This window comes from Sarcophilus harrisii, chromosome 4, assembly GCF_902635505.1.
Source record: "Sarcophilus harrisii chromosome 4, mSarHar1.11, whole genome shotgun sequence".
NCBI lineage: Eukaryota > Metazoa > Chordata > Mammalia > Dasyuromorphia > Dasyuridae > Sarcophilus > Sarcophilus harrisii.
This window is the reverse complement of record NC_045429.1, coordinates 39258210-39274244: the sequence shown is the minus strand read 5'-3', so window position 1 is coordinate 39274244 and position 16035 is coordinate 39258210. Positions and strand designations below refer to the sequence as shown.

Here is a 16035-nt window from a genome sequence, read left to right as displayed (position 1 = left end):
AATGAGAAGTTGAGGTCCACAAAAAGATTATGACTTGACCAAGATCACTACTATCTGATAATTGTCTTTCATTCTCAAAAAAAGACCAAAATGAAATCACTATGTTGGGGTCAATATACAGTGTATGAGTCTGGCTAGTCAAAGCAATATAAGCTCAGAAATCTGCTAGAAATTGGGCACAAAAAGTCTCTGTGAACATTTGGAGTGGATTCTCTAAATTTACTTTTCTCGGGTTTCTTTCGAGTTACTTCAATTCTGCTTTGTTATTAGAGCACAGTTCCTTTTCCCACGAGGGCATATCATGCTGGGTGGTCCTGTGCCAGTATATCCCAAGTCATACAATCAGTTCCAGAGTTCTTAAGAGAGATCTTGAGAGTGCCTTTGTATGTGTCATTTCTTGTGACCATCATGTGAGCACTTGTCTGAGTTCTCCATAAAATAGTCTTTAAGGCAAGCATATGTTTGACATTTGAACAATATAGTGGCAAAGTACAACCAAACATTAATGATAATAATAATACTTCTTCCTCATCTTCCTTTCTTCTTCTTTTTCCTCCTCTTCCTTCTTTTTTTCTCCTTTTCCTTCTCCTCTCTCTTCTTCCTCTTCTGCCTCCTCCTCCTTCTTTCTTCTCCTTTCCCTCTTCCTTTTTCCTTCTCCTCTTTCTCTTCCTTCTCTTCCTCCTCCTGCTCCTTCTCCTGTTCCTCATCTTTCTTCCCCTTCTCTTCCTCCTCCTTCTCCCTCCTCCTCTCCTTCTTCTTTCTTTCCATGTAGCCATCTATCCATTATCTATTCCCATCCCCAAGTCAGTCCTTTTCCCACTATAAGGGACTACCTATAAGACTGATTTGAAGGAGCTATTACTATGTCATCCAAGTATATTTCTTTCTTTTGATTGAGATTTTTTATTAGTTTATTCACATTAATTTCCCCATGCAAAAGATGAATCGGCACTTGCTCACCATATCTACCATTTACAGAATAGAATGTAGTATATTTCTATCAATCTGTCCAACATCACTAAGTTAACAGCAGTTTTAGATGAAAAGTGTAAATCACAATATAATTAAAAAGATTCTTGCCTAATGATTTAACACTGACTAGAATATTTAGATTAAGTAGAACACTTTCAGGTTATTTTTAAAAGCTAAAGTTTTATTTCTTATTTATTTCATTTTATTAACTCCTAGATACTGAAACCAAAAGAAAACTGCTACTAAATTATGTTTTAATAACATATGACTTTTATATGAATATGCGTGATAGAATCTACAATTTCAACAGAATTAAAAGAGACTTCCACAATGAAAAGAATGATACTGTCATATAGACGTGCAAATTATATTGGCTCATTTCAGTATTTTCTTATTTCCTTTCTGCACAGAAGGTTTAATTTTTCCATGGAGAATTTCTAAGTAGATCACTAAGTTGGTAAATTTAGTATAGTACAATTTATTGAATTTTTTTAGCATTAACCTTGGTTAGTAGGATTGATAGGTGGTTAAAATTCAAAAAGAGATCTGAATAGATAAAATAAACTTACTACTTCCCCAACTTTTCCAAGGTGTCCTTGATCTCCTGGTTCTCCCTGTTTATATAAAACAAAAGTTTACATAAATTTCAATATTTTCATTGCTCTTTCAACAGAAATCTTTTCTCTTTTAATTTTTATTTTATGTATGATTTAAATAAAACATTATCCAGTGTGTGGTAAGGCGAGTGAAATTTATTTAAAACTAGTCAATTGCCCACATCTTTAGCTTTGAACTAATCCTCTAATCTATTTTCCTTTCAATTCTGTCATTCCCTTAGCCTACCAAATCCATTTGTTATGCTCATTGTGGTCTTTGGTTACACTGTCTCCACTTATTGTCTTAGTCTGTTATCCTCCCTGGCCTCATTGACATCCCTTGGCATTTAGGGATCATCCTCATCTACCCTTGACATGGTTATCCATTATTTTATGATGCATTTTTCTACTCTTCACATTCTATTAGTCCTATCCCACTAATTCCAATGCTGAATAATTCTCAACATCATTATCTCTCCTTTTACTCTTAAGTTCCAAATAATGCTGGAGAAAATCTTAAAAGTTTGCTAGGATCTATTATCAATTTATATCTAACCTCAACTGAATGTTTACTGTTCCAAGTTATTTTTTTTTTTAAAACCATATATTTGATTTTTTATATAATAGTATTTTATTTCTCCCTAGATGAATGACAAAATAATTTATAGCATTTATTTTTACCAGATTTTGAGTTCCGAAGTTTTCTCCCTCCCTCCCTTTCCCTGTGCCAAAGAAAGGGGGGCAGAATGATCTAGTTTATACATGTGTTATCATGTAAGACATTTCCATATTAGTCATAGTTGTAAAAGAAAAACAGATCAAAAGGGAAAAAACATGAGGAAGAATAAAGTAAATAAAAATGTACTGCAATCTGTTTTCCAAGTCCAGAAATGCTATAATAATCATGGATAGCATTTTTGTTTTCATGAGTCCTTTTTACTTGTCTTGGATCACTGTTGCTGAGAACTGATATATTCATGGTTGATCATTATACAATGTTGCTGATTCTGTGTACAATGTTTTCCTAGTCCTACTCATTCTGCTTTACATCAGTTTGTATATGTTTTTTCCAGGTTTTTCTGAAATCTGCCTATCCATCATTTCTCATTTCACAAAAGTATTCTGTTATATTCAGATAACATAGTTTATTCAGCCATTTACAAGTTGATGCACATTCCCTCAATTTCCAATATTTTGTTACCACAAAAAGGCTGCTATAAATATTTTTACACATTTGGGCCTTTCCCCCCTTTTAAAGATCTGTTTGGGATATAGACCTAGTAGTGGTATTGTTGGATCAAAGGGTTTGTACAATTTGATTGTTCTTTGAGTATAGTTCCAAATTGCTCTCCAGAATGGTTGGATTCATGACTTCAGCAGTGTATTAGTGTCCCATCCCCTCCAACAGTTTTGACTTTCCTTTTATTGTTATACTGGCATATTGACTGATAGGTGTAATAGTATCTCAGATATGTTTTAATTTGCATTTCTCTAATCAAAAGTAATTTAGAACCCTTCTTCATATGCTTATAGATGGCTTTGATTTCTTCATCTAAAAACTGCCTGTTCATATCATTTGCCCATTTATCAACTGGGACATGGCTTGTATTCTTATTTTGGCTCAATTCTTTACATATTTGAAAAATGAGGCTTTTATCAGAAACACTTGCTGTAAAGATTGTTTTCCAGCTTTCTGCTTTCCTTCTAATCTTGGTTGCATTGGTTTTGATTATACAAAAGCTTTTTAATATAATCAGAATTATCTAGTTTGCATTTTACAATGCTTTCTCTCCTTGTTTGTTCAAAAAACATCCCCCTCTCTGCAGTTCTGATAGGTAATTTCTTGCCCTTCTAATTTGCTAATGGTGTCCCCCTTTAAATCTCAATCATCCATCCTTTTTTTTGCTATACATTATGAGACATTGGTCTATAACTAGTTTATAACCTATTGTTTTCCTTTTCCTAGCAGTCTTTGTCAAACAGTGAATTCTCATTCCAAAAGTTGGAATCTTTGGGCTTATCAAACACTAGGCTACTTTTGTCTATTATTGATTCTTAATCATATTTGCTTGAGCACATATTCCATATATTTTATTTCTCAAATTCCAACTATGCCTTACTGTCACTTTCACTTTCAAGAGAACTGAATTTAATTGAGAATTCAATAATTTCTACTTTAGTCCCTGATACTGACTTCTAGAGTTTAGAACTATATCCCACCAGTTATCTCATTTTTGAACTTTTTTTTTTTAGCAGCTAGGATCTCTTTATCCTGGAACAACCATCTGCAGCCTTCTTGCTCTGAAATATTCCCCTCTGATAGGCTGACCTCCTTCTCTCATTGGTGAGTTTCTTCCAGGGGTTCCATTTTGTAGAGGGATCCAAGCCCACCATTGGGCAGTTAAGCCCAGCAAATAGAGCACCTTTTCTGGAGTCAGGGAGACTCATCTACATGAGTTCAAATATGATCTCCGACAATTATTAGTTCTGTGACCTTGGCAAATCATTTAATCTTGTTTACTTCAATTTTCTTACCTCTAAAATGAATTGGTTAAGGACATGACAAATCACTCCAGGAACTTTATCAAGAAAACCCCAAAAGGGATAAGAAAGAATAGGATATGACTGAAAACTGCAACAATTCCTACCAGCTTTTGTTTACCCCAACATTGATTTTGACTTCCAGAGTTACCCAACTCTCAAATTTTAATATTCCTTTTATATATTAAACCCTTCCTTCATTAGAGAACACTAATGGAGCTTTTTGAAGGCATAGAATGACTCTTTTTACTTTTATTTGTATTTCCATTGCTTAGTACAGTGCCTAGTATGAAGTGAGTAGTTCATGCATGATTCCTTCCATTTGACATGAACTTAGCTCCCTTCTTCTACAGGTCTAACCCTTTCTATGTCTTTAAACATTCTTTCCTCTTGTCCTTCAATCTCAGAGGATAAAGTATTTTTCTTCTTTGTCACAGATTACCCCTTAATTCAATTCAACTTCCATTTGTACTGCCCATTCTGTGGTAGATATTGGAAATAGTAGTTGAAAAACAATACAATATCTCTTCTCATGTTTATAATAGTCTCACTCTGAACACTTGATTCAACCCTATCTTCCTCTCTTTCCTCTAAGATCTTTCATTTTCAATCATCCCTTCCCTAAAAGCATACTCAGGTTTCTTTATTCGTAAAATGAACTGCCCTTTGACACTGCTATTCACTCAAGCTGTGACATTTTTTCTTCTCTTCACGGTAGTCATTAAGAGACTCTATTACATCTCTATGTGCTCACTCAAAATTCTCTCGCAATTTGGCTTTCATCTCTACAATTTTATTAAATTGCTCTCTTCAAAATTGTTAATGATTTAAAAAGACAGAAAATGCCAGTAAGTAGATAGGACAGATATATATAGTATCTGAATTCTAATTAGCAAATTCGAAGAGAGAAAAGAAAAGATAAAAGGAACTGGGAGCAGGATTTCTATATGAGGCCTCATCAACAAAAGCTGAGTAAAATTCCTGTTTGAATTAATGCTTGCCCTTAACACAATGCTTTTTACATGGTAGGTACTTAACAAATGGTTGTTTAATTGAAATGAATTGTCTAGCATCTGCTAAGCACTGATTAAATTATCTGCTGAAGTGAACAAGTAACTCATGGAACCTTACTCAAGGGACAGTTGAAAAGAATGAATAGTATGAGAGTGTGATAAATTGGCACTTTGCTAGGCACTTTATCACAAGATTTGGCCATAAGAGCTAACAATAAGAGGTATGGAGATTAAAGAATTGTCTAACTGAAAAACCCGAGCAGATAAGCAGAGAAAAAGGAATTGTCCAAGGCCTCAGAGATTATGCTATTTTTGGATTTATGCCCAAATAAACTTGGTTTCCCTACTAAAAGCACCAGTGAAAAGACTGTTTTATGTTATCAGGAAGGTTGAAGTGTTCTCTGAACGAGTAAAAGACTGGTTATTAGCTGAATGTCTTGCAACATGTAGAATGGAATATGCATATGTTACCACTAAATGTTAAGGAATTAGAGAAGCATTTTTCTCAGGAGTCTTAGAAAACAAACCCATTAATAGAATGTCTGATTCATTTTCTTTTGTCTTGTAATTTTTATTCCTAGGTGTCTATATTCTTTTTGGTTGATATGGAAGACACATTTCCATCTATTATTCATATCTTCTTGGTTTATCTACAAATGTTCAAAGTCTATAACTGGGTTTTCTTCTTTCTAAGATTTTAGGTATTTTCAGTCTTTGGTTCTTATTTTCCCATACTGCTCACAATCTATCTGATTCCTTCCCCTTTGATGGCGATTTCCTTGGGGGCTTGGCCTAAAAGCCAGCTCAGCTTCCTCCCATTCTGGGCTATTCAGATTTCTCTGCTCTTAAGTCTCAGTCCTATGTAACTTCTGGGATGGACATAACTGGTCCTAGCTGGATTTTGCTTTTTTTTTTTTCCAGGCTTGATGGATTCTCACACAACCATATACAAATCCTGCTCCATCTCTATCTGTATTCCTCAGTTTCTTGACTGAATATGTTACATGGACACTCTGCTATCCCTCGTTGAACAAGTTTTTGCCATTTGATTTTCCCTGGCACTAGGAGGAAAGAGGGATAGATTTATGTTCTATTGTAAGCCTAGTCTAGTGTATGTGGGAAGGGGAGAGTGCTGAGTGAGCATAGAGGGTTAAAAATCATCTCTGCTATTGATTCAAATATATCTTAGGAAATTGAGACAATTATAATAATTTTTATCTCTGATATATATTTACTATTCTGGAAAGATATGAGAGATAATAAGGACTGGAGAAAAAATGTCTAGGTCTCCATCTTGTTGGTCAGATGACTGGAGTAGAGAGTATGCCTAAATATAAATAAGATAAATAAAAATTGCAGAAGTTGGAAAGTAAATTCAACCTTATACGGTGATGTCTGTCACAAACTGTGGGATGATAAATTGTATTCAAAACTTAACACAATAGTAATCAAGTAAGTAAAAGAAGTGATAAAATTGCATGCCATAAAGTGTATACCATAAGTATGTGAAAATTTCATCAAAGTATGGCAGAGGAATCAGCTAGAGGAGTAATAGAAATAACATTTAGTAGGTATAAAGCCACTAGAAAGAATAATGGGATTTTGAGTTGAGGTTATAAATCACAAAGCTAGCATGGAAGCCTGATATAATAATGATGGGAGACTTCAGCTGTTCAGACATGTAGATTTTTTCTCTTTCTTAAACATAGAGAAGTTGGTAAATCCTTAACTGGCTTTGATACTGGTCTCATTAATCAAAAAGCATTTATTATATTCCAGACACTGTGGTAAACACTAGGGATAGAAAGGTAAACACAAAACAAAAACAAAAACAAATCCCCAAATAGTCCTAATTTTCAAAGTGCTTATGTTTTAATGGGGGAGAAAACTCACAAACAAGTAGTACATACAAATTATATAAAGTATAAGTAGGAGGTGTTCTCAGAAGGAAAAGGCCTCTTGCAATATATTGAGGAAGCAACAAGAAAGGTCATAAACTACATCTAATTTTGAACAATTGGAAGGAACGTTATACAAGTAAAAATGAAAACAATTTTGGGAAGTATCAGAGGTAGTGCAATAGAGAGTGCACTGGGCTTGGAATTTGGAAGAGCTGAGAACTCCGACGCATACTAATTGTGTGACCCTCATCAAGTCAATGAACCACTGATAATTTCAGTTTCTTCAATTGTAAAATAAGGGCAATAATAGCATCTATTTTCTAGAGTTATGATCAAATGAACTAATTGAAAAATGTTTAGTGTATGACCAACACATACTAGGCATTATATAAATGGTAGCTACTATCATTGGTAGTAGTAGTAGTCACAGTAGTATTTTGTACCACTACTAGCAGTAGTTCTTTGTAGCATTAATAGTACTAATAATAGTAGGGAGTAATAATGTAAGTAACAATAGCAGCAGCAGTAGTAATAGTAGTAGCAGTAGTAGTAGTATAGAATGTAGATAAGGCAGGAATAGCTGTGAACCTACAAAGCTTCCTATGATCCCATCCAGAAGTGTTTGGAGAATTATCAATAATACTGAAAATTGTCCAGAATCACCTAGTAATTATCTGCTAAGGTGAGATTTTAACCTGAATCTTCTTGACTAAGTCATGTTCTCAATGTGATACATGGGGCTATCTTTCATTTGTTGGTAATTTGAGAGTTTGGAAATTGGTATAGTGAAGAAATGAATACAGCAAGAGTTGATGTATGTCTTGAGTACTTGGGAGACTATAAGAGGATGCTGAGCAGGAGAGTGTTTTAGTGGTTATCCTGGAGTTCTTATGTGGTGAGGAAAGACATTTGTTTTATGGGAACTCAGGATTCTATGAGTGCATATGGGGGGAAAAAAGAGACAGTACTATGTCATGTTGATCACTCTGGGTCTCTATCTTTCTCTTTCTATGTATGTCTCTTTATGTCTGACTGATAACTGACTGAGTACCAAGCCCTAATATAAAAGGAATTGTTTGCAGGGTGAATCCTAAGGTCCTAAATAATTTACATAATAGCATTGAAGAGCAACTAGTCTGAACTCAGAAGATCCAGACCCAGCACTCTATGCCACCCAGCTGGGTATATCACTTCATCCTATTTGCCTCAATTTCCTCATCTGTAAAATGAGCTAGAGAAGAAAATGGAAAACCACTCTAGTATCTCTGCCAAGACAATCCCAATAGGGTCATGAAGAGTTAGACACAAATTAAATAATTGAACAACAACAATATTGAAGAACAGTGATAAAAGGTTGTTACTCAGATTTCATTTATCTGAGTTGAAATTTTTTTTGATACAATCTGCCTAGACTGATTTGTGAAGAATATGTTCAGGAAGGAGAGAGTGATCCAGGGAACAGGATTTATGTGACTGCGTGCAAATTTCATTAAAACTGAATGTGACTATTCCATCTTAGAATTCTGGGTGCAGAAGGAAAATAAAGCCATATGAGAGTCTGGTGGAGGGAACGCAGCTTGCAAGAATCTCATGTCCTAATATTCCAAAGGAGAATTTGGCCTAAAGAGGCATGGGATGTTTTCCGAAAGTATTTTTTGCATGACCCAAAGACAAATGGTTCTGGGGGAAAAAAGGTCAGATTGACAAAAAATGATACTGGATATTCAAGGAACAGTACCAAACTTAGATTATATGGAGACATATACACATACATACATACATACACATGGGGGTGGGGAGAGGGAGGGAGGGAAAGAAGGAGGAAGAGAGAGAGAGAAAGTTAGAGATATATAGAGATACAGAGAGAGAGACAGAGCGAAATAATGAGAATGAATCCAAAATCGTGCCATTCTAAAAGTATTATGCCATAAATTTTAAATTTCAAAACCAGCTGAGATTAACAATGAGTAGTAAAGATAGCAAAAAAGACACTGTGCCATTTTGATGTTGTGTTAACGATCATAATAAAGAAGGGAACAGAAGGACACTACCCAGTGTGGATGAGATGATATTACTGGATAACAAATGTCAGAATTGCTTAATTCACTGCTTCATTTTTATTTAGGAGAATGACCTTTGGAATGGAAATGATACAACAAGGAATTAGAGCGCAGGGTTTCAATTTAAAGAAATAAAATAGACTTAGCAAAAAATCAATAGAGAATTATTTAATATAAAAGTGGAGGAAAAACATATGTAAGGTGCTTGGCAAACTTAAAAACACTTATGTAATATAAGTGTAAGCCATAATGATAAGTATTAACTAGGTAGTAAGGAAGCAATTAACTACTTAATTAAATCAAGCAAGTGGCCAAAATGAACTACATGATAGGTACTGACAGTATTGGCAGATGTGATTGCTTATGCCATTTTGGTGATCTTTGAAAATCTGGAAGAATGGCAACAGTATCACAGAATTTAAGGAGGGAAAATGTGGTCTCTATTTCCATGAAAGGGAAGGGAATAGAATTTGAAAATAAAAGATCAGCACTCTTTTCTCTGACCTCCAGCAAAATTCTAAAAATACCACTAACTAAATAATTCACAAAACCTAGTGAAGTAAGTAGTGATCACCAAGAGTTACCATGGCTTTATCCAAAGATGTTTATACTAGATTAATTCTATTTCCTTCTATTCTAGAATTACTAGACTGGTAGATCATGGAGATGCTCTAGAGAGAAGTTGCATAAACATGCAAAAGACATATATTTTGGATGTGACCAATAGAGGAATTTGTTTTGTTGAAATAAACAGCCATATATTAAAGACCTTTTTTTCTTTTTCTTTTTGGTCTCTCCTCCCTGCCTCCCTGTCCTTCCTTTCCTCCCCTTCTCTCCTCTCTTCCCTTCCTCTTTCCTCCCCTCTCCTCCCTTCTCTCCTCTCCTTTTTTCTTTTCTCCAGACATCACAAAGGTACCAGTGAAGTATTTTGTCTGTCTACCCATCATCCAATATTTATGTCTCATGATCAAGTTCTTTTCTCTTCTTATCATATGACAATATCTTTTCTTTTTGAGCTTCTTTGGGAACATCCTCACCCTCCCAATATGTACTTCTTTATTGACCCTTGGGTGCTGTTCATTTTTAGTTTTTCAGAGGCAATGGCATTCAATATCTCACTGACATATAGCTATATTGATAAATTGTTATTGAAAAGATGAGACTGCTTTCATGGAAAGCTGAAGAATAGAAAAAGCTTTTTTATTTGCAAAAAAGCAATCTCACTTTCCTCAACTTATTCAACTCTGGACTGAAATTAGAGTCAATTTGTGCCATGTATATGTATGTATGTGTGTGTGTATATATATATATACGTATATATATATGTGTGTATATATATATATATATATATATATATATAGAGAGAGAGAGAGAGAGAGAGAGAGAGAGAGAGAGAGAGAGAGAAGGGGGGGTTTCATTGCAAATTTGGTAGATCTAATGTATCTTTTACTGGTAAATGCTCTATTATATGTTAATTTTAATCACAATAAATGGTAAATTCAAGAAGAAACCAGTATTTTTCAGATTTGTTTACAACACAGTCAAAAATTCAAACTTGCTGGAGAAGATAGTATATTTTTTAGGAAGAAAAACTTTGATCACATAAAACTACTGTTTATTCCTTGAAAATATGATTGAAAAAGTCAATGGAAAGTGGAATTGGTTAATGATAAAATGGAAAGGTTTCTACACAAAATGAATTAAAAATACCAATGACTGACAAAGCTATATGTTGACACTATTGCCTTGAGAAAAATGCAGTAAGTAGATGCTATATGAATTATAGTTCGACTAATTTAATAAATTGGATACTACTGAGAATCAATATGTACTTTGGATAAACACTACATGGTATTTCCCACATGTAAGTAGACAGCTAAGTGGTGCAGTGGATAGAGCTCTGGACTTAAAATCAGGAAAACTTGAGTTCAAATTCAACCTCAGACACTAGCTAGGGAAGTCACTTAACAATGTTTGCCTAAATTTCTAATCTGTAAAATGAGCCAGAGAAGAAAACAGAGAAGAAATCATCACACTAATATCTTTGCCAAAAAAAAAGAACCCAAATGGGGTCAGGAAGAGTCAGAATACTGAAAAAACTGAACAATAATGAGTGGACCAGAAATACAGAAGATGAGATTTAGAATAAATCTCAGCAGCCATAAGGAATAACCACTATTAATGTGTATGACAAGAACTAATACAGCAGTATAAATTATATGGAATAGAAAGGAATGATCTCTTAAGAAATCTATTTAGTCATTCATTAAACAAACATTTATTAAGATCCTAAATTGTACCACTAACTGTGCTAGGTGCTGTGGATAAAAATATAAACATCCACAATCCATGCTATTGGTAACAAATGTTTTGCTTATATTTAAATAATGGCAGTATATGTGTATGTGTATGTGTGTGTGTGTGTGTGTGTGTGTGTGTGTAGAGAATTCTCTATTATTCTATATAATTATAGAAAATCATGTTCTAAATAAACAGAGATACATATGCATTCATTGCTAGAAAATGTTTGTTTGAATAAAGAGCTTTAATTAATGTTGGGAGATTCTTTTTGAATACTTAGCCTTCTTTTTTTAATTCAGCAGGATATCAATAAATTTGATCATGGTTTCTGGAGAATTTAGACAAAAGTCTAACAGTTTGTTCGACTCCATGGATATCAACTATAAAATGTCTTTATCTGATCATAATCTGATCTGATCATAATCATTCCACTTATCTAGAAGTCTTATAACCCCAGAAGCCTATTCTTAGTTAACATAGAGATTTTTAGTCCCTCATCCCTCAGGTCTCACCTTTTTGCACTAGTCACACTCTTTCCATGTCCCCATCTCAATTCTACACTGATCATTTACATTCTTGCCTTGTTATCCTATTGAAGATCTTGCCCTGCCAAACCTCAATCTTATATTATTCCTACCACCAGCTGCCTTTTCTCCTACTCACGTGATACTAAACAAAACCATAGAAAATCACCAACCCATGCTGACTGGATCCTCTACAAATTTATGTTAAATGATCTCAACTGAACACTCAAGGAAGCAAGTTTTTGGTTTTTTTTTTATGTCTCAATCAATTCACTACAGCACTTATTACATTCCCTACAGCAACATTTCCAACCCTTTTCTTCTCCTTCAGACATTCCATAGCTCCTCTTTTCCCTAACATTTCTGCTAAGAACTTTGTCTCAGATTTCACCCCTCATCTTCCCCCCCAACCCTCAACTCCCAAATGAAGCCATTTACTAAGAGCTCCCTCTTCTGTCTTCTTTATCTCAAATACTTTGATGCCTTCCTGTATTATCTCCTCTTTCACCTCTATCTCACATTAAGAGATGCTCTTTGCCAAGATAAACCCCTCCACATGCACAAATTATCCAGTTCTATCCCATTTTACCATTTTGCATCATCCCTACTCTCTCACTTATTTTCATCCTCTCTCTGTCTATTGGCTGCTTTCTTCCTGTTTATACCTATATCTCCCCCATTGAACAAACCCCCAATTACTTGATCTGTCTAACCCTGCTATCATGCCATGTCTCCTCTTTTTCATGGCTAAACTCCTTGAGATCAACAATGAGTGCTTCTACTTCCTTTCATCTCACTTTCTTCTTAACTCTTTGTAGACTTCTAACCTCATCATTTGACTGAAACTACTCTCCAGTGATCATTTAATTCTTTATTGCCTCATCTAATGGTCTTTTCTCAATCCTCATTCTTCTTAAACTCCCTAAAGTCTTTGATGTGATCCATCAGGTGTTTCTTTGACATTGTCTTCTGAGTTGTGGGGACCCTGCTTTTTTCTGTTTCTCTCAACATACCTCGATCTCCTCCTCAAATGCAGAAACCTTTCCCCAGCTCCCTGAAATAATTTTCAATTTCTCTTCTATATTTCTTCTTTCTAAAGAATGTTTTCTCCTCTACTATATTGTAGGGTCCCACAGAACAGGGACTGCTTTTAGTCTTTCTTTGTAGCCCCAGAACTTAGCACAGTGCCTGACACACACAGTAAGCCTTTAGTATATGTTGACTAGACTTGACTTTGACCTTCTACCTGGAAGGTGGCAGGCTTCAGAGCTGAAGTTCCAAAGCAGAAAAATCAGGAAAGTTTTTTGCCAACTATAAGGCAAGGATCCTTGCTGTTTTGGAAAAAATACTTTTAAGGTAGAAATGATGGATCCTTCAGGATCCTTCAAAACCTACTTTAAGTTGGTCCAGAGAGGAGCCAGACTCAGGGGAGCTCAGCTTCTAGTAGCATGTATGAGAAATAGCCTGTGTGTCTGGGACAGTGGAAATATGGGAAATGTATGGGTATATCTGGCCCATAACCCCAGGGTGATAATTATGTATCTTTCTTTTGTGAATGGGAGAAAAAATTTTTTCTTTGTTTTAAATGTTTACTTTGTCATTAGCTCTTAACACCATGAGGGAGAGTAAAAACACAGAAGTTACAGATTTCCCTAAACAGTTTGACTCAGAAAGATGCTGAGGGAGCTATAAACAAATAGGACAAGGGACTTTATAAGTATGTGAAGGGGAAGACTCCCATAATTAGCAGAGTATGCAATGCTTAGATTTTTTTCTAAGATATAAATATCTTACCCTCTATACAGATGATTACAGATTTTTGCCTTCTTTCCATACTTTCTGGAAGTAAGATTCTCAGTCACTGAACCTGCTAGGTCATAGCTCCCCTGAAAGCTTCTGTGGAAGTCTTGCATTTCCCATGTTCTTATATTTCTTTACCTTTCTTTTAACATCTTATTCCATTTTCCTCTTATCTTATAGTGCCAAATTTACTTAACTTTGTCTTATTAATTCTCTGCTTCTAATTCTTAAATCTTTCTTCATCCTAAGCTCTTTTCTTTCTATTCTTCTTTTTGTTGAATTTTTGCCCCTTTGCTGTGTGATTTCTTCCCTTCCAGTTCTTGATATCTTCTCCTTCACCTCAACCCTTTCCCTCCTCCCTCAATTTCTTTTCAAGTCCTCTCAAGTTCCATCTTGTCAAAAAAGTAACCTCCAGTCTTCATCATCACCTTTGTACAATATTTTCTTCTCCTTTGTTAAAATACTGATAGCATTTATGTGGAGCTTTAAAGTTTGTAAAGCACTTTTACAAATATGATTTTATTTAATCCTCATAAGAACCTTGGCTGTCAATAAAAAGTTATTATAATAAATAAAAATAAATTAAAAAAAGGAAAAAAAAAACCTTGGGAGAAAGTTGATATTATACACATTTTATAGACAAGAAGAGTGAGTCTAAAAGAGGTTAAGTAACGTTTTCAAGATTATGAAGCTAACAAATTTCTAAAACCAGATCAGATTTTTCTTCCTCCAGGTTCAGCACTCTATTCACTATACATCTAGCTGCCCCTAGTACTTCTCTTACTCCTCCCCACAACTTTGCAACAAATCTGATAGAAATGATAATTACTAGCTTTCAGAAAATTAGTATAAATATGTTGATTTTTTCATTACTACTCAAATAATATTTAAAAATTCTTTAGATATCAACATTCTTTCATTTCTACTTTAGTGGGAGGCTGAGGTATACAGACCCAGTGATTCAAGCATAAGTCTAGCTGTTTGGATAGTGTCACGACCTGGTTGTGCAAAGAATCAGTTCTTAAAGAACTGATGGGTTTGTAATCTGTGTCAATGGAGACAGCATCCATTCCAGTAAAGATAGAAATCTTGCATTTTTAAGGTTAATTTAATTTCTTTCAGGTCTCAATGTTCTCATTTTCTCTTCCTCTTTCCCTCCTTCCTTTCCTGCATGTCTCTTCTCTCCTTTTCTCCCTTTCTCCATTACTCCCTCTCTCCCTCTCCCTGTCTCTGTCAGTATCCCTTTGTCTCTATCTTTCTCCTCTCTCTTTCCCTCTTCCTCCTTCCTCTTCCTTTCTTCCCCCCTCTCTCCCTCTTTCTTCCCCCCTTTCTCTCCCCTCCCCAAATCTATAAATTACACAGAAGTTGTACCTTCAAGCCATCTGGTCCAGGTTCACCTGCATATCCCTTTCGACCTGGTTTTCCCTATGATGCAAAGGGACAGAAAAAAAAAGATTATTTCCCAAATTGACATTTTAAAAGTTTGAAAAGTTATCTCTTGATATTTGTAACATTTTTATTTCTTTAAATATCTGACAAAGATTCAATTATTTCCATTGAATCTTATTTAACAGAACCTGAAGGTTTTGAATTTGGGGTCCTTGGAATTGCTTCATAAAGTTGCTGTCAAGAAAACAGGATCATATGATTTAGGGCAGGAGGAGAACTTCATGGCCCTCTAGTTTAACCCAGTTACTTTTACAGATGAGAAAAATGAAGCTCAGAGAGGAAAGGACTTTTTTTTTTAAGGAAACAAGCTGGAAGTGGTAGAGCTAGGATACAATCCCACATCCTCCAACATCAAAGCCAGTAGTCTTTATTGGGAAAGTTGAAGCCATTTATCTTGAGACCCAAAGCCATATACCTCTATATCTTTGTGTATCCTCTGTCCTTATTACAGTCTGTGAACAAGAAGTGCCCTCCTACTCTATAAGGCCACTTTTTCTACTTTAGTTCAATTCAACAAACACATTAATTACCTAATATATACAAGCCTCTTTGCTAGGCATAGGGGATAGAAAGGCATGAGAGATGGAAAGATGTAAATTTAAAATATCTTATTATCTTTGCTTTCCTCATCTGCTACCTCCATTTGACTACAACTTCCCAGAAGATAGGAATTGTGTCATTTAAAATATATATATATATATATATATATATCTTCTGTGCCCAGCACAGGCCTATAATTGTTGCTAAATAATAATAATTCACCTTAATGGAGCATTTTTAAAGGCTATAAAGTACTTTCCATGTAAGAACCTCATAAAGTACGTAGTATAATTAATGCAATTATTATTATGTCCATTTTAGAGATGAGAGAACTAAGG

The 16035-nt window shown here is 34.8% G+C and overlaps 1 protein-coding gene across 2 annotated transcripts in view; it reads right to left on the bottom strand.

Moving 5' to 3' along the window:
- The window catches only part of COL24A1 (collagen type XXIV alpha 1 chain), a 357598-nt gene that overhangs the window by 159053 nt on the left and 182510 nt on the right, over positions 1 to 16035 (bottom strand). For both annotated transcript variants that reach the window (XM_031969393.1, XM_031969394.1), the window contains 2 exons: positions 15080 to 15133; positions 1542 to 1586 (listed from right to left, as the gene is read on the bottom strand). In XM_031969393.1, coding sequence (XP_031825253.1) covers positions 1542 to 1586; positions 15080 to 15133 — 99 coding nt within the window. The remainder of the gene's footprint in view (positions 1 to 1541; positions 1587 to 15079; positions 15134 to 16035) is intronic.